This window comes from Cynocephalus volans, chromosome 10, assembly GCF_027409185.1.
Source record: "Cynocephalus volans isolate mCynVol1 chromosome 10, mCynVol1.pri, whole genome shotgun sequence".
Taxonomy (NCBI): Eukaryota; Metazoa; Chordata; class Mammalia; order Dermoptera; family Cynocephalidae; genus Cynocephalus; species Cynocephalus volans.
The window spans coordinates 98640037-98662069 of NC_084469.1; the positions used below are offsets into that span (position 1 = coordinate 98640037).

At 40.5% G+C, this 22033-nt stretch overlaps 1 protein-coding gene across 1 annotated transcript in view; it reads left to right on the forward strand.

Annotated features, from left to right (window-relative positions):
* ADGRE1 (adhesion G protein-coupled receptor E1) overlaps window positions 1–22033 on the forward strand; it is a 48236-nt gene that overhangs the window by 22440 nt on the left and 3763 nt on the right. The window contains exons 11-18 of the mRNA XM_063109979.1: window positions 143–320; window positions 1994–2113; window positions 3918–4117; window positions 5728–5886; window positions 8198–8392; window positions 9188–9423; window positions 10995–11061; window positions 15807–15898. Of these exons, the coding sequence (XP_062966049.1) occupies window positions 143–320; window positions 1994–2113; window positions 3918–4117; window positions 5728–5886; window positions 8198–8392; window positions 9188–9423; window positions 10995–11061; window positions 15807–15898 (1247 nt within the window). The remainder of the gene's footprint in view (window positions 1–142; window positions 321–1993; window positions 2114–3917; window positions 4118–5727; window positions 5887–8197; window positions 8393–9187; window positions 9424–10994; window positions 11062–15806; window positions 15899–22033) is intronic.

Genomic DNA, 22033 nt, shown 5'->3' on the forward strand with positions numbered 1-22033 from the left:
ACCCAACTGAGCTAACTGACCAGCCCTAGATGCCCCTTTTTAATTCTCTTTTGTCCTTGGCACCCAACCTACTTTCTTAACAACAGAGAGAACAGCTGTTTCATTAATGAGAGACAGAGAACAAACATATCTTTCCTTGCAGAGTACAGCTAAGACCTTTGTCTCTGTGCTTCAACAAGCACCCGCCTGGTCCACATTCACCAAGGAGGAGACGTCTACCCTGGCCACCGTCGTACTGGAGAGTGTGGAAAGCATCACGCTGGCAGCTTTTCTGAAACCTTCAGAAAATGCCAGTCAGACTATTCAGACGGAATACTTTGGTAGGATATGCCCTTCATGGCAAGATCACTCCTGGGTGCTAACATTGAGGGGTGACTTTAACAATGGGATTCTTCATGGCATTTCTACCCAGATTTTCCCCAAATGTTTGAAAACTCACAGCAAAGTAAGTCTAATCATATTAACCACGTTTCTCATTTACTGAGTGTTGAGCAAGGGCTAGGCATTGTGCTCAGAATGCGTCATTAATCTATTCAACAAATATTTGTTGGTTGCCTTCTACATGCTGAGTTAATTTATGAAAGTCATTTTTTGTGTTCAGATATGTCCAACTCTCCCTGTTGGGCCCATCACAGAATTGTACTTCCTGGTTACTAGGAGGTTAGGTAGGATTATGTGTCTTGTTCAGGCCAGTGAATTTGGAGAATAGAATAGTTGCTGTATGAGACCTTCTAAAACTTTCTATCCTTCTGCCATAGTGACTGGAAGTGTTTCAGATCTCAGCTTCTCCATCTGCCTGTGTCTTAGAGTAAGGATAACACAGAGCAGGACCCCAAGCTGACTTATGATGAACACAAAACATTAATGAGAAATAAATAATTGTTATTTTTAATCTACTAAGACTTGGGGTTGCTTGTTCCTGCTGCATGACTGATTCTTGCCTGACTGATACATGCTTGATGGAAGACTGCTTGGGAATATTGTGTGTTTTAGATCTTTAATAATAGCACCCCACTCTTGGTAGTAGTTCCTGTATCAGTCACATAAACCTAGGAAGTTTCACTCTATGTGAAACTAAGTGGATTCCCCAAAGGCCAAGAAGTGGAAATAAAATATTTGCTGGACTCTCACCAGTAGTGAACAAAACTGGCCTCACAAATCTCATATTTTACTGAGTTGAGTCAGACAATAAACAAACAGACATCTGGTCTACCACATAGAGTTAGTGCTATTGAGAAAAATATGACAGGCTAAGGAGATCAGAGAAGGTCAGAATTAGAGGGAGAGTTGATATTTTGTATACTATGGTCAGGGGAAGTCTCACTGGGGCAGGGACCTCAGGGAAGGGAGCTGCATAACCTGGCTAGTCCAAAGAACAACGAGGCGGCCAGTGTGGCTGAAGTGGAGTAGAGGGTGGTGGGAGCAGTAGGAGAAAGGGTCAGAAGAGAAAGGGGGAGGCAGATTTTGTAGATAAATATAGAGACTAAGGATTTTATCTGAAGTAAGGTGTGGAGGGGAGGCACTGGAGAATTTGAGAAGAGGCGTGATGTAATCTAGTGTATATTTTAAAAGGATACTTACAGTTCTATTATTTATTTTATTTTCATGAAGAGCCAGTGGGAAAGGCCTGCAATTACCACCATGTTACAGATGAGAAATAGGAGTCTCAGAGAGGTTAAGTCATTGCTCAAATTTACATAGCTAGTGAGTGGCAAAACTGGATCTCCTAGTTAGCTCCGTCTGACTGCAGAAGCTGAGTCCTTGTCCAGTCCCGTCCTGTTTCCTTTGGTCTTGGAAAACTTGGCTAAAGTTGGAGTAGCCAGAAGATCACAGCTCTGTTGCCTTGTCATTCATCAAGGGGTTCAAGATCTTTCCCATAATGAATTTGCCTTTCCATTCTTTCCTTTGCCTGAATTTAGTTTCTTGGACAGAAACTAAATTCAAGACCCACTTTCCGGGTGACCTCATGCAAACCCTTTCTTTCTCTTTTCAGATATTGAGAGGAAAGTTATCAATGAAGAATGCATTGAAGAGAATGTGACCTTTAACTTGAAAGCCAAAGGGGATGGGATGAAGGTTAAGTGTTCCACAATTAAAGAGTCTGAATCCACAGGTACAGACTCACTCTTGAGAATCGAAGTGATGGTACATTCAATCAGCAAATAGTTATTGATTACTTCCTAGGTGACATGACCAGGGCCAGGTGGTTGAGAATCAATGACAACAGAGACAAAAATGGTCCATTTCCTCAAAGTTTTACATCTACGAGGGGAGTCCAACATTAAATAAATAATCTCACAATACTCGAGTAATAGATCCTGCACTGTCCAATATGGTAGCCAATGGTCACATTTGGCTATTAAGCATGTGAAATGTGACTAGGCCAAACTGAGATGTGCTGTAAATGTCAAATACATGCTGTATTTCAAAGGTTTTACAAATAAAAAGAAGGATGTAAAATATCTTACTAGCAATTATTTATATTTAAAAATACTTGAAAAATAAGAAATATAAAATATTTTTCAAATGTGTATTTCTAAATACATTTTATATTTTAAAAGTTCAAATTTGCATGTTGAAATAATATTTGCTTATAGTGAGTTAAGATATAATTAAAATTAATTTTACCTTTTACTTTTTAAAAATGTGGCTACTGGAAAATTTAAGATTACATTCATGGCTGATGCTATGTTTTTGCTGGACAGTGTTAATCTGTGTCAGGGATTGGTAAAATTTTCCTGTAGAGGGCTGGGTAGTAAGTATTTTAGGCATTTCCAGCAATACCATCTCTGTCACAACGACTTCACTCTACCGTTAAATTGCAAAAGCATTCACAGACAGTAAGTATATTAATGCACACAGATGTGTTGCAATAAAACTTTATTTGCAAAAGACAGGCAATGGACAGATTGGCCAATAGATAATAGTTTGCTATACCTTGAAGTATATGATTAATGTTATGATTAATACTTCAACGAAACAGCACAGGGTGCAATGTGGAAAAGATAGCTAAGCTAATTCCTGAGGAATGGGTGGAGAAAGCCGGAGAGAATGTTGCTGGCATTATGAGCAATAGCTCTGGGTTGAGGAAAAGCTTGGTATGTTTATGGATTGAGGCTGGAGCACCATGAATGTGGGGGGAAAAGGTATTGACAGTGTTGAATTCCAGTCTATTATATTTTTAGACTTTCTCCTGAGGGCATAGAAACCTTTGGTAGTTTCTGTTGATAGCAGGAAGATGATCTGATTATGTCTTCCGTATATAAGCCTGTTTAGAAAGAAACCCTCTGGCTGCAGATAGACAGTTAATTGGAGGGGTGAGGCTGGGGTGGCAAGGAACCAATGGTCCAGTAGGAAGATGCTAGGCTTGGTCTAAGGCTATTGAAGGGTGAGGTGGAAAGGAGATAGATTCAAAGCACATTAAGAAGGAAGAATCTGTGTGGGGGTGGAAAAGAAATCAGGGATGACTCTCCAGTTTCCAGGTCAGGTGACGTCGTTTATTGAAAGTAGGGGATGCGGATAAAAGAATTTGGGGAGAGGAAGCACTCAGTTTATGATGTCCAAGGGGTCCGTCCATCAGCTTGGAGGTGGAAGATGAAGCCCGGGGAATGATGCTGTCTGGTTGGGACAGGCCTAGGACACATCCCTGGAGGCCACTAATATTTAAAGGCGAAGCCCACCAAAGAGACCGAACAAGAGTAACCAGGTCTTTTTCATTGTTCTGGTGAGGGTCACTGATCTGGAAGCTCAGTGGCATTTCACTCCTCAGAGCAGCCTAGTAATGTGCGTGGGACATTAAAGTGTGTGTGTGCATGTGCATGCATGTGCACGTTATGTGTGTGTTGGGTCATCTGTAATAACTATGAAGTAAATGATTCCTATTTTGTTTTATTTATTTTATTTGGGGGAACTCTCAGGGATGACTGGAGTGGCTTTCGTCTCCTTTGAGGGCATGGCGTCTGCTTTAGATGAACGCTTCTTCCAAGACCCCCAGGCTCCCTTGGAAAACTTCCGGAGGAAGCTGAGGATGAATTCTCGTGTTGTTGGGGGCATTATGACGGGGGATAAGAAAGATAACTTCTCACATGGAGTCATCTACATTCTGCAACACACCCAGGTTAGCGAAGAGGTCTCTACTGAGACCTCCATCTACCTACTGAGAACTCCTCCTCCCCCAGGGGCTGTAATGTGCATTTTTGATGGAAAGCCATTAAAGCAGCAAGCTTCCATAATTTCTAGAAACTCAAGCCAATTCCCAAAAGCCACCTCCAGAAAAAGGTGCCTTTAGGGTTAGGGTTACGGTTAGAAGAACAAGCTCTCCTATTTCTACAGACATCCCTCAGTATCCACGGGGGATTGGTTCCAGGATTCCCCACGGATAGCAAAATCTGCAGATGCTTAAGTAACTTACAGTCGGCCATCTGCAGGTTCCGCATCTGCAGGGCCGACTACATGTGTTTTTCTATCCAGCCACAGGCAAGATTTAGATTAAGTAAATTAATTTCTGCATTAATTAATTAATGGAGAAACATCTACAGGTAGTTTATTTATATTAACTATGACCGAGTCAGTGATAGAGACAGGTCTGGCATCCAAGACTTTAAAATAAAAATTACTGCATATTGAAATATTAGCATTTTCCTCCACTTCCTTTGGAACATATCCCACATCTTCTTGCCCAAAATGGCTCTTGAGGTTGATCTATTGACTTCATTTGAGGGACATTCTCAGATGACCAGGCCTTTTAATTTTTCAGCCAAAGTGGAACTTGGAGAGGCCTCTCTGTGTTTCCTGAAACAACATCTGCTATTTGTAGTAATGAGACTTCATACAGTTTTTCAATTCTCAGCAATAATCTCCAATATTCTCCAAATAGTTATAGATGTATTTCTTAAATTTCTCATCTTCCCATCTCTGAATTTCTTCCATGTATGTTTTACTTTTCTGATAAGTCTCAGGTGTCCTTATAATTAGCTTGATGGAATGTTCCAGAAAGTTTCCCATCAGCCCACCAACCTACATGTTTGATTGTGGGCCAGCACCAGGCACAGGCACAGCCTCACCTCTTATCTCTTTCACTGCTCTCCAACCATTCTGGACTTATTTCAGTTCTGGAAACGCATCTTTCTGCCTTTCTGCCCCAGGACATTTGTATGTGCTATTCCTTCTGCTTAGAAAGTTCTACCCTCACTCTGTATTGCCACCTCAATGTTTCATCTGGATAATTCCATTGTATCTTTCATGTCCCAGATGCCATTTCTCTAGAAAAGGCTTCCCTGCTTGTCCATAACCCCAGGTTAATTGAATTTCTATTATACATCCTTAAGGCATATGGTTATTTTTTAACTGTTACTAAAAATATTTCTCTGTTTTCCTATGTTTCTCCTCCCACTGCGCTATGATCTCCTTGGAGGTGGAACCACGGTCTGTTTTACTTACTGATGTCTACTACAGGCAGCACAGGTCAAGGCATGCAATAGGTGCTCGGTAAAAACATGTTGAATGAATGAGTGAATCGATGACGACTACACAAAAGGTCTTATCGTGGACTTTATGAAAGGAGGAGTTTTCTTCTAGCAACCAGAATGTGGGCTGGTCCATCAGCATTTTCCTCCAAATCCCTGTAGAGCATATCCCGCATGCTCTTGCCCCCAATGACCCTTGAGGGAGGTCACGTTAAATCCATTTGAGGGGGTTTCTCAGGTGACCAAGGTCTTTGTTTTTCAGCCAAAGCAGAAGTTTGAGAAGGCCATATGTGTTTCCTGGAGCAGCGGGAGATGGACACACTCTGGCTGTGTGATCCAGAAAAGTTCCAGGCATCAGACCGAATGCATCTGTAAACATTTGGCGAATCTGGCCATTATCATGGCTTCTGGGGAGCTCACGGTCAGTACTGATGATCTGTGCTCTGGCTCCCTCAGTATCTGGCCCCAAATTCAATGGGAAAATATTGACTAAACTTCTGTTTGTGTGTCCCCCATAATGTTGAGTGTCACAGGACAGGGTCATGGGGACAGAAAGGCGTGTTCCATGCCTCTGCCGCTGAAGAATTCACCAACTCATTGAGAAGCCATGACACTCAAATAGAAAATGAGAAATAATGACCCTAAACAGGGCACAGGAACCATAATGATCACAGATCCTATCTAATGAGCACCTGCTGTGGGCTGGACCCTTTATTTTAAGTTAAGTGTTTTTAGAAGCATTTCACAGGATGGGAGACTGAGGCTCGGGAGCCTGCCTAGTCATGAAGCTAGAGGTTAATAGAGGAGGGATTTGAACCCAGGGAAGTCTGGCTCCAAATTCTCTTTCCACTAAACCATACAAATGGAGCAAGAGATCGTGCTACAAGAATTCAGAGGTGTTTCAGTAGGAGATGGTGCTATATTAGGGAGGACATGAAATATGAAGTGAGCTTTGGAGAGGGGAAAGACCTCATTAGTGTTGTGGACAGTACCCTTGCCTATCATGCCAGACCTGAGGTTAAATTCCCTGCCACGGAGGCCCTAAATGCTATTTAGTGGACCATGTGGCTTAGGACTTAATAGAACTGGATCTGGTGGAAGACTGACCTGGTGAGTACAGAGATTAGTATTATATTTCTTTGTACTCCCAGAGATTTAGCATACTACTATGCTCGGAGTAGGCTTTTAGGAACTAATTGCTACTTAATTTGCTAAATGTAATTTTGCTTTGATTTAAAATCATTTATTTAATGAATGAAAGAGATGTATTCCCTGCTTTCATGAAGCATATAATTCATTGGAAAGACCATATTTATTTCACTTTCCTCTGAAAGTTTGTGGTTCTTTTCTTTTAAAAAATGTATGGGGACAAAAATTTAACTCAGATAAGAATTTGTGTTACAAATAATAAAGTGAAAATTGGTAAATGTGATTTTTTTTTATCTCTCAATGTTATCTATAACAGACCTCATTCTCAAAATTTCTTTAATATATACAACCTAAATATTGCATCCCGGTTTATGCTTGTGTTCTCAAAATGAAAATTTAAATAAAGATAATAGATAGTTAAAAAAAAAAAAAAAGACTGACCTGGTTTCAAGTCCCATCTCTATCACTTCCTAGCTGTGTTTCCTTGGGCAAGTCACTCAACCTCTCTGAGCTGAGGCCAGCTCACTCATCTCAAAAATGAGAACAAGAAAAAAAGAATAATGATAACTAACACTTATATAGTGTATAGTTCTGGCACAGTTGTAGATATTTTAAGTATTTTCATCTAACCCTAAAACAACCCTATAAGGCAGCTCAGCTATTAATATCCTCTTTTTAACAGATGAGGAAACAGGCATTTAACAGCTAAATGTCTACTTCAAACTCATACAGCTCGAAACCAGCAGAACTGTAGTCAGTTTTCTTAGCCATTTTGTGCCAGTGTCATAGAGGCTCATGAGATGGTGCCTGACATATCTTTACAGAGAGCACTCAAGTAAATTTAAAATTGATTTTAAAATTAATTATGAATGAATAACATAGGGGAAGGACTTAGCTTGTCACGTTTCACTCCTAGAAGTTGCAGCATCTCTGAATGTCTGCATATCAGTTGGGATTCAGTGCAGGAAGCAGAAACCACTCCAGGTATTTCAAGCAGAAAGGGATTTAACACTGGGAATTGGGTAATCACAAAATCTCTGGAAGGGGATGGAGGAGTTGAAGTCAGGGAGCTGTCACTTGGATTTTGTCTTCAAGGTCACCCCCCCTGCAGCTGGAATCCAGAGGTCAGAAATTGCTGCCATCGCATTCCCCCACCCCCACTCCCATGAAATTGGAGATGGGATAGTTGGAATGTGGGGTCCAGCCACAGCTCAGTCCTTTTTGCAGAAAGCTGGTATTTGCCTCCCTTCTGCCTTCCAAAACTTTCACAAATGCATGTCTTCAGAGAATCTAAATTACATCCAGGATCTTAGCCCCAAGGGATTCTGGTGCATGTCATTTGTAGATGTCCAGCCACTGTAATACATGCAGTGGAGCACAGGACAGGGGTGGAAATGGATGCTGAAAGATGCCAGTGGATTGCAAAAGATAACAGTAGGCAATATCTAGTTTCCTCTGTAAGTCAGAGGGGGAAGAGGCTCTGAGCCTTTTCTGCTCAAACCAGGAGTCTGGATAATTCTTTTTCCTACCTGGGGGGATTTCGATTCCATTCTGAGACCAACAGCAAATTTCCTTCCTGACAGATGGAGCTCCCCTTGTACATCATTAGCCACGTGGGCATGATCATCTCCCTGGTGTGTCTCGTCTTGGCCATCGCCACCTTCCTGCTGTGTCATTCCATTCGCAACAACAACACCTATATCCACCTGCACCTCTGTGTGTGTCTCTTCTTGGCCAAGATTCTCTTCCTCGTCGGTATAGACAAGACAGGCAACCAGGTCTGCATTCCACATGAGGGCAAGATCTTTGACCAGTTCACCTCCTATAACCATTCCAGACCCAATGTAAACTCTCAGGGTTTCCCAAAGGGAGTTCTATTGACTTTTTTTTTTTTTTTTTTTTGGAGCTGGCCAGTCCAGGGATAGAACCCTGGACTTTGGTGTTAGCACCATGGTCTAACCAACTGAGCTAACTGGCCAGCCCCTACTATTGACATTTTGGATGAGATGATTATTCTTCATGAAGAACTATCTCTGTCACTGTAGGATGCTTAACTTCCCTGAACCCTTGAAAACTAAATGCTGGCAGTGTCCCCTCCCCCCATCATTTGACCAAGGATGGGCAAACTTTTTCTGTAAACAGTCAGGTAGTAAATATTTTCAGCTTTGCAAACCATGTGGTTTCTGTCATAACTACTCAACTCTGCTGTTGTGGCGTGACAGCAAACACAGATCACACATACATGGGTGTGGCTGTGTGCCAATAAAACTTTACTTACAGCCAGCACCTCCTCCCATATTTTTAAACAGTTCCTAAAGAAGGGAGATCAACTGTCAGTTTTCCCAAAACTCTTGTGGTTTTAGCACTGAAAGCACAGGTCCTGGGAAACCTCAGTATTAGGCAAACCAGGACGATGGGGTCTTTCTACCAAGGGATGGCGCCACGGTATGTCTCTATGAATACTGGTGAAATGGACGAATGGGCCAGATGCGGGGAACTCAAATCAAGGTAATCCCTCCCCTTTCCTCTTCCCATCTTCCCCTCCTCCTTATGTGCACAATTCCCCCCTCCAGATGGGCTGTGCCATCATCGCGGGCGTTCTGCACTACCTTTTCCTCGCCTGCTTCTTCTGGATGCTGGTAGAGGCTGTGATGCTCTTCTTGATGGTCAGGAACCTGAAGGTGGTGAATTACTTCGGCACTCGCAACATCAAGATGCCGTACCTCTGTGCCTTTGGCTATGGGCTCCCAGGGCTGGTGGTGGTGATCTCTGCCAGCATGCAGCCACAGGGCTACGGGATGCATGATCGGTGAGTGACAGCCTCCCTCTCCCTGAAGACTGTGCTACTGGGGTTTGTGATGATAATTCCGCAAACAAGAAGAGCTATAACAGTAGCAGTAGCGGTTTGTTTCAGGGCCACCGTGTACAACAGCACAGGTGTGCATTGTACAAATCCAGGGGTCACTACTACTTGAGAATCATATTCCAAGGGGAGAATATCTGGTTGGCCTAACCTAATTATTTTACTTCTCTTGTGTGTGTCTAAAGGAATATTAGGGTGCTGTTATTGCACATGGCAGAAGCGTTATTGTGTTAAAGCAGCGAATATACACTAGAGCCATGATAGAAAGAGGCAATTCCTTCCTTCCTTCCTTCCTCCCTCCCTCCCTCATTTTCTCTCTCCCTTCTTCCCTCCCTTTTCCCCCTCCCTTTCTTTTAACAAACAATTGTAAAGTGCCTGGTGCCTGCCAAGCTTTTTGCTGGGTGCTGGGTATACAGAAATGAACAAAACACTTAAAGGTCCAAATTCTCATGCAGATCATAGTCTGGTAGGAGAAGGCAATTTGCAAGTACACAAACTACTGAACAAGATAATTTCTGATACTGATAGCTGCTATTAAAAGAAATGCAGTGAGCTCTGCTAGAGAGTGATAAGGGCTGGAGATAGGACACCTTAGCTAAGGGTAGTTAGGGGTGGTTTCTCAGAAGAGGTGACATTTGAACTGAGGTTTTTTTTTTTTTTGCCTTAGTCTTGAAGTTTTATTATAATCCCCTTCCCCTCTATCTCCCCCTCACCCCCTTAATAACCATAGATTTTTTCTCTCCATTTGATAGAGTAACTCCTCCTCTGTTGGTTTGTTACCTAGATGATCTGTCCAGTAACGAGACAAGTGTGATCAGATCCTCCCCTATTATTGTAAATTAGATGCTCCTTCTATTACTCTGGAGTGTGCTTTGTGGAGAGAGAGGATCTCTTCTTTTTTTTTTTTTTTTTTGGCTTCCACTGGTGCCTCTCCCTGTATCAATGCAGTTGAGAGCCTGGCATGCCACCTGTGCAGTGGCTGTGACTGCTGCTATAGAGACTAGCCGCTTTTGTGGCAGCCGTGACAATTGCGGTGGCTATGGTGGGCTACCCGTGTGGAAATGGTGTTTTTGGTGTGCTCTTTACCTGGTTGCAGCTGGGTTCAGCTTCCCCAGGCTCCAGACCTCAGGACCCCGGTGGGGCCCCAGGGCGGTGGTGGCAGCTTTCCTAATTGCAGCTGGGTTCCCTTGCCCTGGTTGAGGCTGAGATTTGAATGACAAGGTGAGTACCAGTAGTGAGTTAGGACTTCAGGGAAAAGGGATTGCAAAGGTTATGAATTAAGAATGATCTTGACCTAAGGCACTCAGTGAACATTTTAGGAAATTTGCCCAGGAGGAAGGTCTGAAAGAGGGTGCACTGTGGTCCAAAGGAAAATGAAATACAGTCCACCCCATTATGAGGATTTTCATCTCAGTCTCACCTCCCCAAAGTCTCCTCCATTAATGAATTTGTTGAGGCAGGAGAAAATGTAAGGTCAAGACTCTGAGACAAGCACTGACTCCTCTTTCTCTCCACAGCTGCTGGCTGAATACAGAGACGGGGTTCATCTGGAGTTTCTTGGGGCCAGTGTGTGCAATCATAATGGTAAGAAAATGGCTTGGCAAAGTGTATTCTGGAGGAGGAGCAGGGAGACTTGAAGGATCAGAAGGTGCCAGTGAAGCACACAGCCGAGGAGGTCGCTTGTTCTCCTCAGATGTTTCCTCTTGTGATCTTTGATTCATGAGATTTCCAAGTTAGAGTGTAATTTCTTTTTTTTTTAAGGTATCATTTTATTTTATTTTATTTTATTTATTATGAATATTCATGAAAGACAAAGCTAGTTGTCACCTCTCATGCCCATGATGTGAGGGCCAGATTCCTACTGGCAGTATACCCATTAGTAGAAATTGCTTTTGTACCCTGTGTCCCCCACCCAATTATCCCCCAACTTCCCTCCCTTCCCCCCCCACTTCACTTTGTAGCCCTAGGAATGTTCCCTCCTATGTCAAACTAAAAAGCTTCTGCACAGCAAAGGAAACAATCAACAGAGTGAAAAGACAACCTACAGAGTGGGAGAAAATTTTTGCTAACTGTGCATCTGACAAGGGATTAATATCCAGAACATACATAGAGCTCAAGCAATTAAACAGTAAAAAACCAAACAACCCAATTAAAAAACAGGCAAAGGAGCTGAATAGACATTTTTCAAAGGAAGACATACAAATGGCCAACAGATACATGAAAAAATGCCCAACATCACTAGTCATCAGGGAAATGCAAATTAGAGTGTCATTTCTTTGACTTGTGTTTTTTTTTTTTCATGCCAAACTGCAGACACCCCTGGAAGGGACCACAGTCTTATCCGTCTTAGTGCTTCAGTAGGAATGGGTCTATCAATCTTTCCTAGGCACAGATGTTGAATGGGAGAAAAGGTAAAAAGAAATTTAGGGCAATGGAGGAATGGTAGAGGAAGGAGAGAGACAAGAGAGAGAAGTGGTGGACAGAGGCACCGGGAAGCCTGGGGATATTAAAAAGCATCTCTGCCTCCTTGCTTCTAATCCAGACTCTACAGTCCTGCCAGATGTCATTTCTTCTGACTCTCATTCATGGTGGCATGTTTCCTTGTGTCATTTGCAATTTTTAATTGTGAGCTCATCTTACCTATGTATGTGTGTGTGTATATATTTTTTATTGTATTTTGCTGTTAATTTTATTGTGGCATAGAACTAAGCTTAACTTGTCTGGAAGAACCCAATGAAGTCTTAACTTAATATGATTTAGTAATTTATTTTTTTAACATCTAACATTTATTGAACATGTACCAAATGACAGTCACTGAATTAAAGATAAGATTATGTACACAATCTTTTAAAAAACTTTGTATTGATTATACATATTCATGGGGCACCGAGCTGACTGTCAGCAACTGTGCCCTAGATGTGATGATCAGATCTATACTATCAGCATGTTCACCATCTCAAATTGCAATTATTCTCTCTGTCCCCCACCTAACCTCTCCCCAATCCCCTCCCCCTATCCCCCCACCTCCCCGGCAACCTTAGTTCTGTTCTCTCCCTCTGCAAGTCCAAAACAAGTCCAATTACACCACTGTGGTCTTTCTTTCCTTTCTTGTTTCTCTCTTAGCTCCCAGTTATGAGTGAGAACATGCAGTTATTTTCCCTTCGTGCCTGGCTAATTTCACCTAAAAAATTTTTCTCCAGGCTCATCCATGTTGCTGCAATGGCAGAATTTTATTCTTTTTTGTGGCTGAGTAGTATTCCTTTGTGTGTGTATATATATATATATATATATATATATATACATACCACATTTTCCTTATCCAGTTGTCCATCAGTGAACATTTAGGTTGGTTCCAACTCTTGACTATTGTAAACAGAGCTGCGACGAACCTTGGAGTGCAGGTATCCCTACGGCGCGATGATTTGCATTCCTTTGGATATATACTCAGAAGTGGGATTGCTAGATTGTGAGATAGATCTATGTGTAGTTGTTTGCGAGCTCATATTATGCTGATCTACATCTCGGGAATGCTTGAGGTTGTGTTCTTCCAGAGAGGTTTTGCTCTGATGTCTATCAGATTTGGGAGCAGAGGGCAGGCATTAGTTTCCTAGGGTTGCCGTAACAAAGTACCAATACTGGGTGGCTTAGAACAACAGAAATTTATTGTCTTGCAGTTCTGGAGCCTTGAAGTCTGAAATCGAGGTACCGGAAGGGCCACGCTTCCTCTGACAGCACTGGGGAGGGAACTGCTCCAGCTTTTCTCCAGTTTCTGGCAGCCACTGTCATTCCTTGGCTTGTACATGGACATTTTCTCCCTATGCATGTCTGTCTCTTTGTCTAAATTTCCCCTTTTTATAAGGACACCAGTCATATTGGATTAGGACCCACTCTAAAGACCTCTTAACTTGATTACTTCTGTGAAGACCCTACCTCCTAGTAAGGTCAAATACTGAGGTCCTGGGAATTAGAGCTTCAATGTATCTTTTTCTTTTCTCAGAAACACAATTCAATCCATAACAGGTGTCAAAGTCAAATAAAAGTATACAGACCAATCTCTAAAGAGAACGTTTTATATGGGAAAATAGAATCGCAATTCAGGGCATATACACAGACCAGGGTGGTCTCCCGTATGTCCAAAGAACAACAACAACAAAAAAGGGTTGGGAGTTTTATTAGAAAGAGAGACACTGTGTATTGTTTTGAAAGAAAGCTAACTGGCACAGGTGAAGTTTGGGGGAGTTGGCTGGCTCTGATTAGTGAGTGACGGTGGTAAGTGAAACTAAACTTAGGATCATGGCAGGTTGTTTTAGCAGCTTCTAGGTCAAGCTGGTCTTAGGGTAACAGCAAGCTGTTTCAGCAGCTGGGCTTGTAGAAATTCTTCTTGGAGCTGGTGCTGTGCATCCTGAATGCTTCCAGCCACCGCATCCGCCCAAGGTCCCTCGACTCTAATTTAGTTTGGGTATAAGAATAACTCAATTTTTATAACCAATGTTTGCACAAGGCCTTACCAACCTGAAACAACTTTAAATGCATTTCTCATCTCAGAGCTTCCTAGACTATGAAGGCCATGGAAATTTGAATTCCCAGCCCATGGTGGCCAGAGCTGTGGTTCCTTTCTCTCCTCTCCCCTTCCCTCCCACCTTCCCTCCTGCTCCCCTCCTGTCTTCCATCCCTCCCCACCCTTATTTTCTTTTCTCTTTCTTCACTAAGATCCAAAGCCTACAAAGAAAAGTGACCTCGTTTCCTCTGTTTCCCAAAATCCCTTTTCCTAGTTCACCCGTTTCATTGGGGGTGTGGTTCTAGCTTTATTTGGTGGTCTCTCCACCTTATGTGGAATCAAGGGCTCGCCCTGGCCCCATGAATGAACATTAAATCCTCATGGCTTTCAATTCCTGGTTTCAGAAATACACTTGGAGCAGCTACAGTGTTCTGGTTTCCTAATTACTCTTCGTTCATGTCCTCTGGGGGTTTCTTTTATTTTCTTGCAAGCTTAGTTTCACATTTAAAAGGATGTCAAATTTTGTCTAGCATGTTCAGTGTTTTGCAGTGAGCAGGTTTTTCAGAGCGATGTTCCTAAAACCCAAAATTGACCCTGATATTGCTCTGCTTGAAACCCATTACGGTTTCTGCATTTCCCTCAAGGGGATGCCTACCCCTCGAGCCTGACGCCTAAGATTCTTTACTAACTAGCCCTGCCCAGTTTCGCTTGGGTCCCTTTCTGCTCCTTTTCGGCATGTTCATTCCTCTGCTGTACCAGTGAACTTCCTGCTCCCTCAAAATGCAAAGCTCTCCCCTCCAGACCTTCCTCACTGGTGAGACAGTGGTGAACAAACCATGCATGTGAAACTCCTGACACTGGCCAGCGCTCAATAAATACTAGATGGAACAATCATGGGGATTATGATAATAATGATGTTGACCATAATAATGCAATGTTTATCCTGCCCATTCCCAAATCTTCAAGGACATTGGGCTTCCTAGAAGTTTCACTCATTTGGAAATAACAGTTCCCCTAGGGCAATGATTCTCAATGGGGACAGTTTAGCCCTTCAGGGGAGACTTGGCAAAATATGGAGACATTTTTGGTTGTCACATGTAGGAGGGCTGTTGCTACTAGCATGCAGTGTGGGTAGAGGCCGGGGATGGCACTCAACATGCTACTATGCACTGGATAGACCCCAGCCCCTCCCCCCACAGATGATCCAACCCTACGTGTCAATATGCCAAGGTGGAGAAACGTGCATTTGGAGTATGCGTACTCCAGGGTGAGATGCTTTTGAGGGAGGGCCTTAGAAGAGTATAAACACTTCACTCAAGGTCACAGTCTATGTCCTAACTTACCAGATGCATCCTTTAGAAATAAACCACCCACATGAGAACAAGCAAAGGGTATTTATTCAGAGATTGCTATAGCAGTAAGGGAGTCAGCAGCCATCACTTGTGTTGGGTGTAAACTCAAGAGCGGGCAGAGGCGTGGGAAAGATTTACAGTGGAATAAAAGGGAAGGCTTCAGGTACGCCCTGATGGGAGGCTGCTGGCATGGGGAAGATGTAGGCAGCTAACGAGAAGCGAGGTGTCCTATGTGATTGGTTAAGGGTGCGTGTTGGCTTTCTCATGTTTGTTCTAAGTTGGATATGGGGACAGAAATTAGGGAAGCTGTCAGTTATTAATCAAGTCCTGGTCATTTCGGGCTGATTGCTGCAGGGTTATTGTTCAGCTTCCTGGAGTGGTTGTTACAGATTGCGGGTCAGAGTTCTGTTTTTATAGATGATCTGGCCATTGCCCATTTGTGTGTCCAGTCTCTCAGTACCTTCTGCTTGACTTTGTAGATCAACTCGATCCTCCTAAGTTGGACATTGTGGATCCTGAGGCAGAGGCTTTGCAGCGTCAATGAGGAAGTCTCGAAGCTCAAAAACACCAGGTGCAGCCCTCTCTCCTTTCCTCTTCTCTTTTAGTTTTCCTTCCTTTTTTCCCACAAAAGTTCATGAAACACCTTCTGTATGCTTGGTCCTGTGCCCAGGACAGGTGATGAGGCCTGTTTAGAATAGCACAGAGCCTAGATTTGGAGACTCAGACTCTAGCTCCATCCCTGACTAGCTGTGTGGACCTTAGGCAAGTTACACAACTTCACTGAAACTAAATTTTCTCATCTGTAGAATTGACACATTAATTCTGCTCACTTCATGTGGCTTATGAAGCATTTAGCACAGTTATTAAAAGCTGTTTCATATATTGCTACTATTAATACATTCCTAATTCTCCTCTGTACATCCTTATATGAGCATATTTTCAAGAAACAGATCTTACTAATATATTTTCATAAATTTTTCCCTTATAGTATCATGAGTATTTTCTCACTTAATTAGAAATTGTTCTATATACATATTTGCATAGCATTTCAATGTACAACTTATTTAAATCCTACATTATTCATGGATAACTGTTTGTGTGTGTGTGGTTTGGTTTTTCTTTTCCTTTTTTTTTTTTTGGCTCTTATAAATGATACTGTCTTAAATAACCTTCTACATCATGGTTACTTAATTACAACACTACGTGTGAAAATGCCTGAATCAAAGGGTATGTTGGATTGTTATATGCTTTTAGTATATATTGAAATTGGTTTCCAGAAAATTTGTTTCCAGTTCTGAGAGTGGTGGTTTATCTGCAGCACTGCCAACAGTGGGGTTTTTTGTTGTGTTTTGTTTTGTTTTGTTTTGCTGATTTAATAGGTAAAACACACTGTATCATTATTTTAGTTACACATATTGTTTTATATTAGACTACTTTTTCATATTCTTATAAATTATTTGTGTTTTGTAATATCCTCATTCATTTACCATTCATTCAAAAAACCTACTACAACCAGACATTGTCTAGGTTTTATTGTCAGTAACCTGATCATATTCTTTGCTTGTTTTCCTGTCAGTATCCAATACCTCATCCATTTTAAATATTTTTAAAGTTAATACAAAAGTGAAAATAAAATTTTAATGTAAACAAAATTTATATACGGCAAAAATTTAAGCAGTAAATTTCACATAAAATGAAATTCACCATTTTAACCATTTAAAGTGTACAATGCAGTGGCTTTTAGTACATTAACAACACTGGGCATTGTACCACTATCTAGTTCCAGGACATTTTCATCATCCCAAAAAGAATTTCCATGCCCTTAGTGTTCCTTTCTCTCCTCTTTCACCCCGGGTCTACAGATGTGCCCTACCAGATACAACCATGATCACTCAAAGTAAGCTTCCTTCCAGAATATCCTATGCCTTTACATCCACCTACTTTACATAAATAAGACACTGTATATATTTCTCTGCCTTTTGCTTTTTTTTTTTTTTTTACATAACATATAGCTTATTTTGCATCAACACTTGGGGTTGATAAGAGCTAATAAAAATGCTTATTTTGGGGCCGAGCCCGTGGCGCACTCGGGAGAGTGCGGTGCTGGGAGCGTGACGCTCCCGCCGCGGGTTCGGATCCTATATAGAGCGTGACGCTCCCGCCGCGGGTTCGGATCCTATATAGGAATGGCCGGTGCACTCACTGGCTGAGCACTGATCACGAAAAAGACAAAAAAAAAAAAAATGCTTATTTTGTGCCAGACACTGTTCTATGCACTTTAAGGTTCTCACCACCTCATTTAATCTGGAGAACTCGATGATGGTGTTGGTGTTTTATTATTATTCCTATATCAAAGTGAGGAGACTGAGGCACAGTGAGGTTACATAACTTACTAAGACCACAGAGCTCATGAATGGATCCGTCAGAATTGGAACACAGGAAGTCCAACTCAGAGCCTGTACCCTTACCCACTAAAGCATATTGTTGGTCTTCTACTATTCTACAAAATGGCTTTATAATCCGCTTTACGTCTCTGTGGAGTTGCCTATTGTGGACATTTTGTGTAAATTAAATTATACGATATGTGGTGTTTTGGTTCCTGTAGCTTTGTAGTGTATTTTGAAGTCAGGTAGTGTGATGCCTCCAGCCTTGTTCTTTTTATTCAATATTGCTTTAGCTACTCAGGGTCTTTTGTGTTTCCATATGAATTTTTGGATTGTTTTCTATTTCTGTGAAGAATGTAGGGATTGCATTGAATCTGTAGACTGATTTGTATAGTATGGACATTTTAACAATGTTAATCTTTCCAATCCATGAGTACAGAATGTCTTTCCATTTATTTGTATCCTCTTCAATTTCTTTAATCAATGTCGTATAGTTTTCATTGTAGTGATCTTTCACCTCTGTGGTTAAATGTATTTTTTTTATTTTTGCTTGTTTCCTTCCTTCCTTCCTTCCTTTCTTTTTTTTTTTTTTTTTTTCCTTTTCCAGATAGTCTGCTCCTGGCACATAGAAAAGCTACGTTTTGGTATGTTGATTTTGTATCCTGCAACTTTTCTGAATTCTTTTATAGCTCTAACAGTTTTTTGGTGGAGTGTTTAGGGTTTTCTGTACACAAAACCATGTCATCTGCAAACAGGGAAAATTTGATTTCCTCCTTTCTGATTTGGATGTCCTTTGTTTCTTTCTCTTGCCTAATTGCTCTGGCTAGGACTTTCAGTACAATGTTGAATATAAATGTTGGAAGTGGGCATCCTTGTCTTGTTTCAGATCTTAAAGGAAAATCGTTCACTTTCCCCCATTCAGTATGATACTAGCTATGGTGTGTCATATATATGGCCTTTATTGTGTTGAGGTATATTCCTTCCATACCTAATTTGTTGAGAGTTTTTATTATGATGAGATGTTGAATTTTATCAAATGCGTCTTTTGCATGTATTGAAATGATCGTATGGTTTTTATCCTTGATTCTGTTAATGTGATGTCTCAAGTATATTGATTCGGGTCTGTTGATTTACATTACGTTCCTCTTTGCATCCTTGTGTGAATCCAGCTTGATCGTAGTGAATGATCTTTTTCTTTTAGATAGCCAAAAGCGGGTTTCAGATCCCAACATGAGACCTGCACTCTTGTGGCCATTCTCACAACTATTTGTTTTATTATTTATTTATTTGTTTGTTTGTTTGTTTGTTTTTGTTTGTTTGTTTATTCATTCATTCATTCATTTAATTTTACTTTATTTTATCAATATACAATATGGTTGATTTTTGTGGCCCATTACCGAAACTTCCTTCCCCCTCCCTCTCCCCCCTCCCTCCCAACAATGTCTTTTCTGTTCCCTTGTTGTATCAACTTCAAGGAATTGTAATTGTTGTGTCTTCTTCCCTCCCCCATCCAGGTTATTTGTGTATTTACTTATATATTTATTTTTAGCTCCCACAAATAAGTGAGAATATGTGATATTTCTCTTTCTGTGCCTGACTCATTTCACTTAATATAATTCTCTCAAGGTCCATCCATGTTGTTGCAAATGGCAGTATTTCATTCGTTTTTACAGTTCAGTAGAATTCCATTGTGTAGATGTACCACATTTTCTGTATCCACTCATCCAATGATGGACATTTGGGCTGGTTTCAACTCTTGGCTATTGTAAAGAGTGCTGTGATGAACATTGGGGAACAGGTATACCTCCGACTTGATGATTTCCATTCCTCTGGGTATATTCCCAGCAGTGGGATAGCTGGGTCATATGGCAGATCTATCTGCAATTGTTTGAGGAACCTCCATACCATTTTCCATAGAGGCTGCACCATTTTGCAGTCCCACCAACAGTGTATTAGAGTTCCTTTTTCTCCACAACCTCGCCAGCATTTACCGTTCAGAGTCTTTTGGATTTTAGCCATCCTAACTGGGGTGAGATGCTGTCTCAGTGTGGTTTTGATTTGCATTTCCCAAATCTGAGTGATGTTGAGCATTTTTTGCAAAATATAATCTGAAAAATGATTAATATCCAGAATATACAAGGAACTGAAACAACCTTACAGCAAAAAAGCAAGTAACCCAGTTAAAAATGGGCAAAGGAGCTAAATAGGCATTTCTCAAAGGAAAATATACAAATGGCCAACAGACACGTGAATGATCTTTTTAATGTGCTATTGAATTTGCTTTGCTGGTATTTTGTTGAGGATTTTTGCATCTTTGTCCATCATATTGTCCTACAGCTTTCTTTTTTAGTTGCGTCCTTGTCTGGTTTTGATATCAGGGTATTGCTAGCTTCACAGAATGAGTTTGGAAGAATTCCCTCCTTGGCAATTTTTTTTTTTTTTTTTGCATAGTTTGCAGAGGATTAGTATTAGTTCTTCTTTAAATGTTGGGTAAAATTCAGCAATGAAGCCATCAGGTCCTGGGCTTTTCTTTGATGGAAAACTTTTTATTACTGATTCCGTCTTGTAACTTGTTATTGGTCTGTCCAGATTTTCTGTTTCATCATGCTTCGATATGTGTAGGTTGTATGTGTCCAGAAGTTCATTCATTTCCTGTCAGATTTTCAATTTGTTGGCGTATAGCATTTCTTGATTGTCTGTTATGATCCTCTGAATTTCTGTTATAATGTTGTAATGTTTTTTATTTTTTTCATTTCTAATTTGATTTATTTGAATCTTCTCTCTTTTTTCTTAGTTAGTCTAGCTAAAGTTTTGTCTATTTAGTTTATCTGCTCAAAAAATCAACTCTTCATTTTGTTGAACTTTTGGATTTTTTTGGTCCTTATTTAGTTTTTTTCTGCTGTTTTCTTGGTTATTTCTTTTCTTCCGTTAATTTTGGTCTTAGTTTGTCCTTGTTTTTCTAGTTCCTTGATGTGCAATCATAGGTTATTTGAGATCTTTCTAATATTTGGATGTAGGTGTTATGTGCTATAACTTCTCTCTAGAACTGCTTTTGCTATATCCCATAGGTTTGGGTATGTTGTACTGCCGTTTTCATTTGTCTCCAGAAGTTTTTAAATTTTCTTTCTAATTTCTTCTTTGATTCATTCATTGTTCAAGAGGATATTGTTTAATTTCCATGTATTTTTACAGTTTCCAAAGTTCCTCCTGTTACTAATTTCCAGTTTCACTCCATTTTAGTCAGAAAAGATACTTGATATGATTTTGATTTTTTAAAACTTGTTGAGACTTGTTTTCTGTCCTAACATTTGATCTGTCCCAGAGAAAGTTGCATGTGCTGGTCAGAAGAATCTGTACTCTGCATCTGTTAGGTGGACATTCTGTAAGTGTCTTTTAGATCTATTGGGTCTAGAGTGCAGTTTAAATCTGATGTTTCTTTGTTGATTTTTAATCCAGATGATCTGCATATTGCTGAATGTGGGGCATTAATGTATCCAACTATTATTATATTGCTGTCTATTTCTCCCTTTAGATCTAATAATATGTGCTTTATATATTGACTTCTCTAGTGTTGGGTGCATATGTATGTACAATTGTTATATCCTCTTGCTGAATTGATCCCTTTATCATTATATAATAGGCTTTGTCTCTTTTACAGTTTTTGACTTGATGTCTGTTTTATCTGGTGTAACATAGCTACTCCTTCTCTATTTTGGTTTATATTGGCATGGAATACTATTTTCCATCCATTCACTTTCAGTTAATATATGTCCTTACAAGTGATGTGAGTTTCTTGTAGGTTGCATATAATTTAGTCTTGTTTTTTAAACCATTCATCCAGTCTATATCTTTCAATGGGGAAACGTAATCCATTTACATTCAAGGTTATTATTCATAGGTAAGGACTTACTCCCATCATTTAGTTAATTGTTTTGGGGTTGTTTTGTATATCTTTTGTTCCTTTCTACATTTCTTACTGTTTACTTTTGTGGTTTGGTGGTTTTCTGTAAAGATAAGCTTTGGGGTTTTTTCCTCCTCATTTGAGTATTTGCTGCAATCATTGTTTTTGTGGTTACTATGGGGCTTACATAAAAAATCTTGTAGTTATAATAGCCTATTTTAGGCTGACCTCAACTTAACTTTGGTTGCATACAAACACTATAGACTTTTACACCCCCCCAAAATTTATAATTTTGTTGCCTTAATTTACGTCTTTTTGCATTGTGTGATCCGTAACACTTAATGTAGCTATAGTTATCTTTACAACTTTGAATTTTAGTCTTTATACCAGAGATTTGAAAAATGATATACCACCATTACAT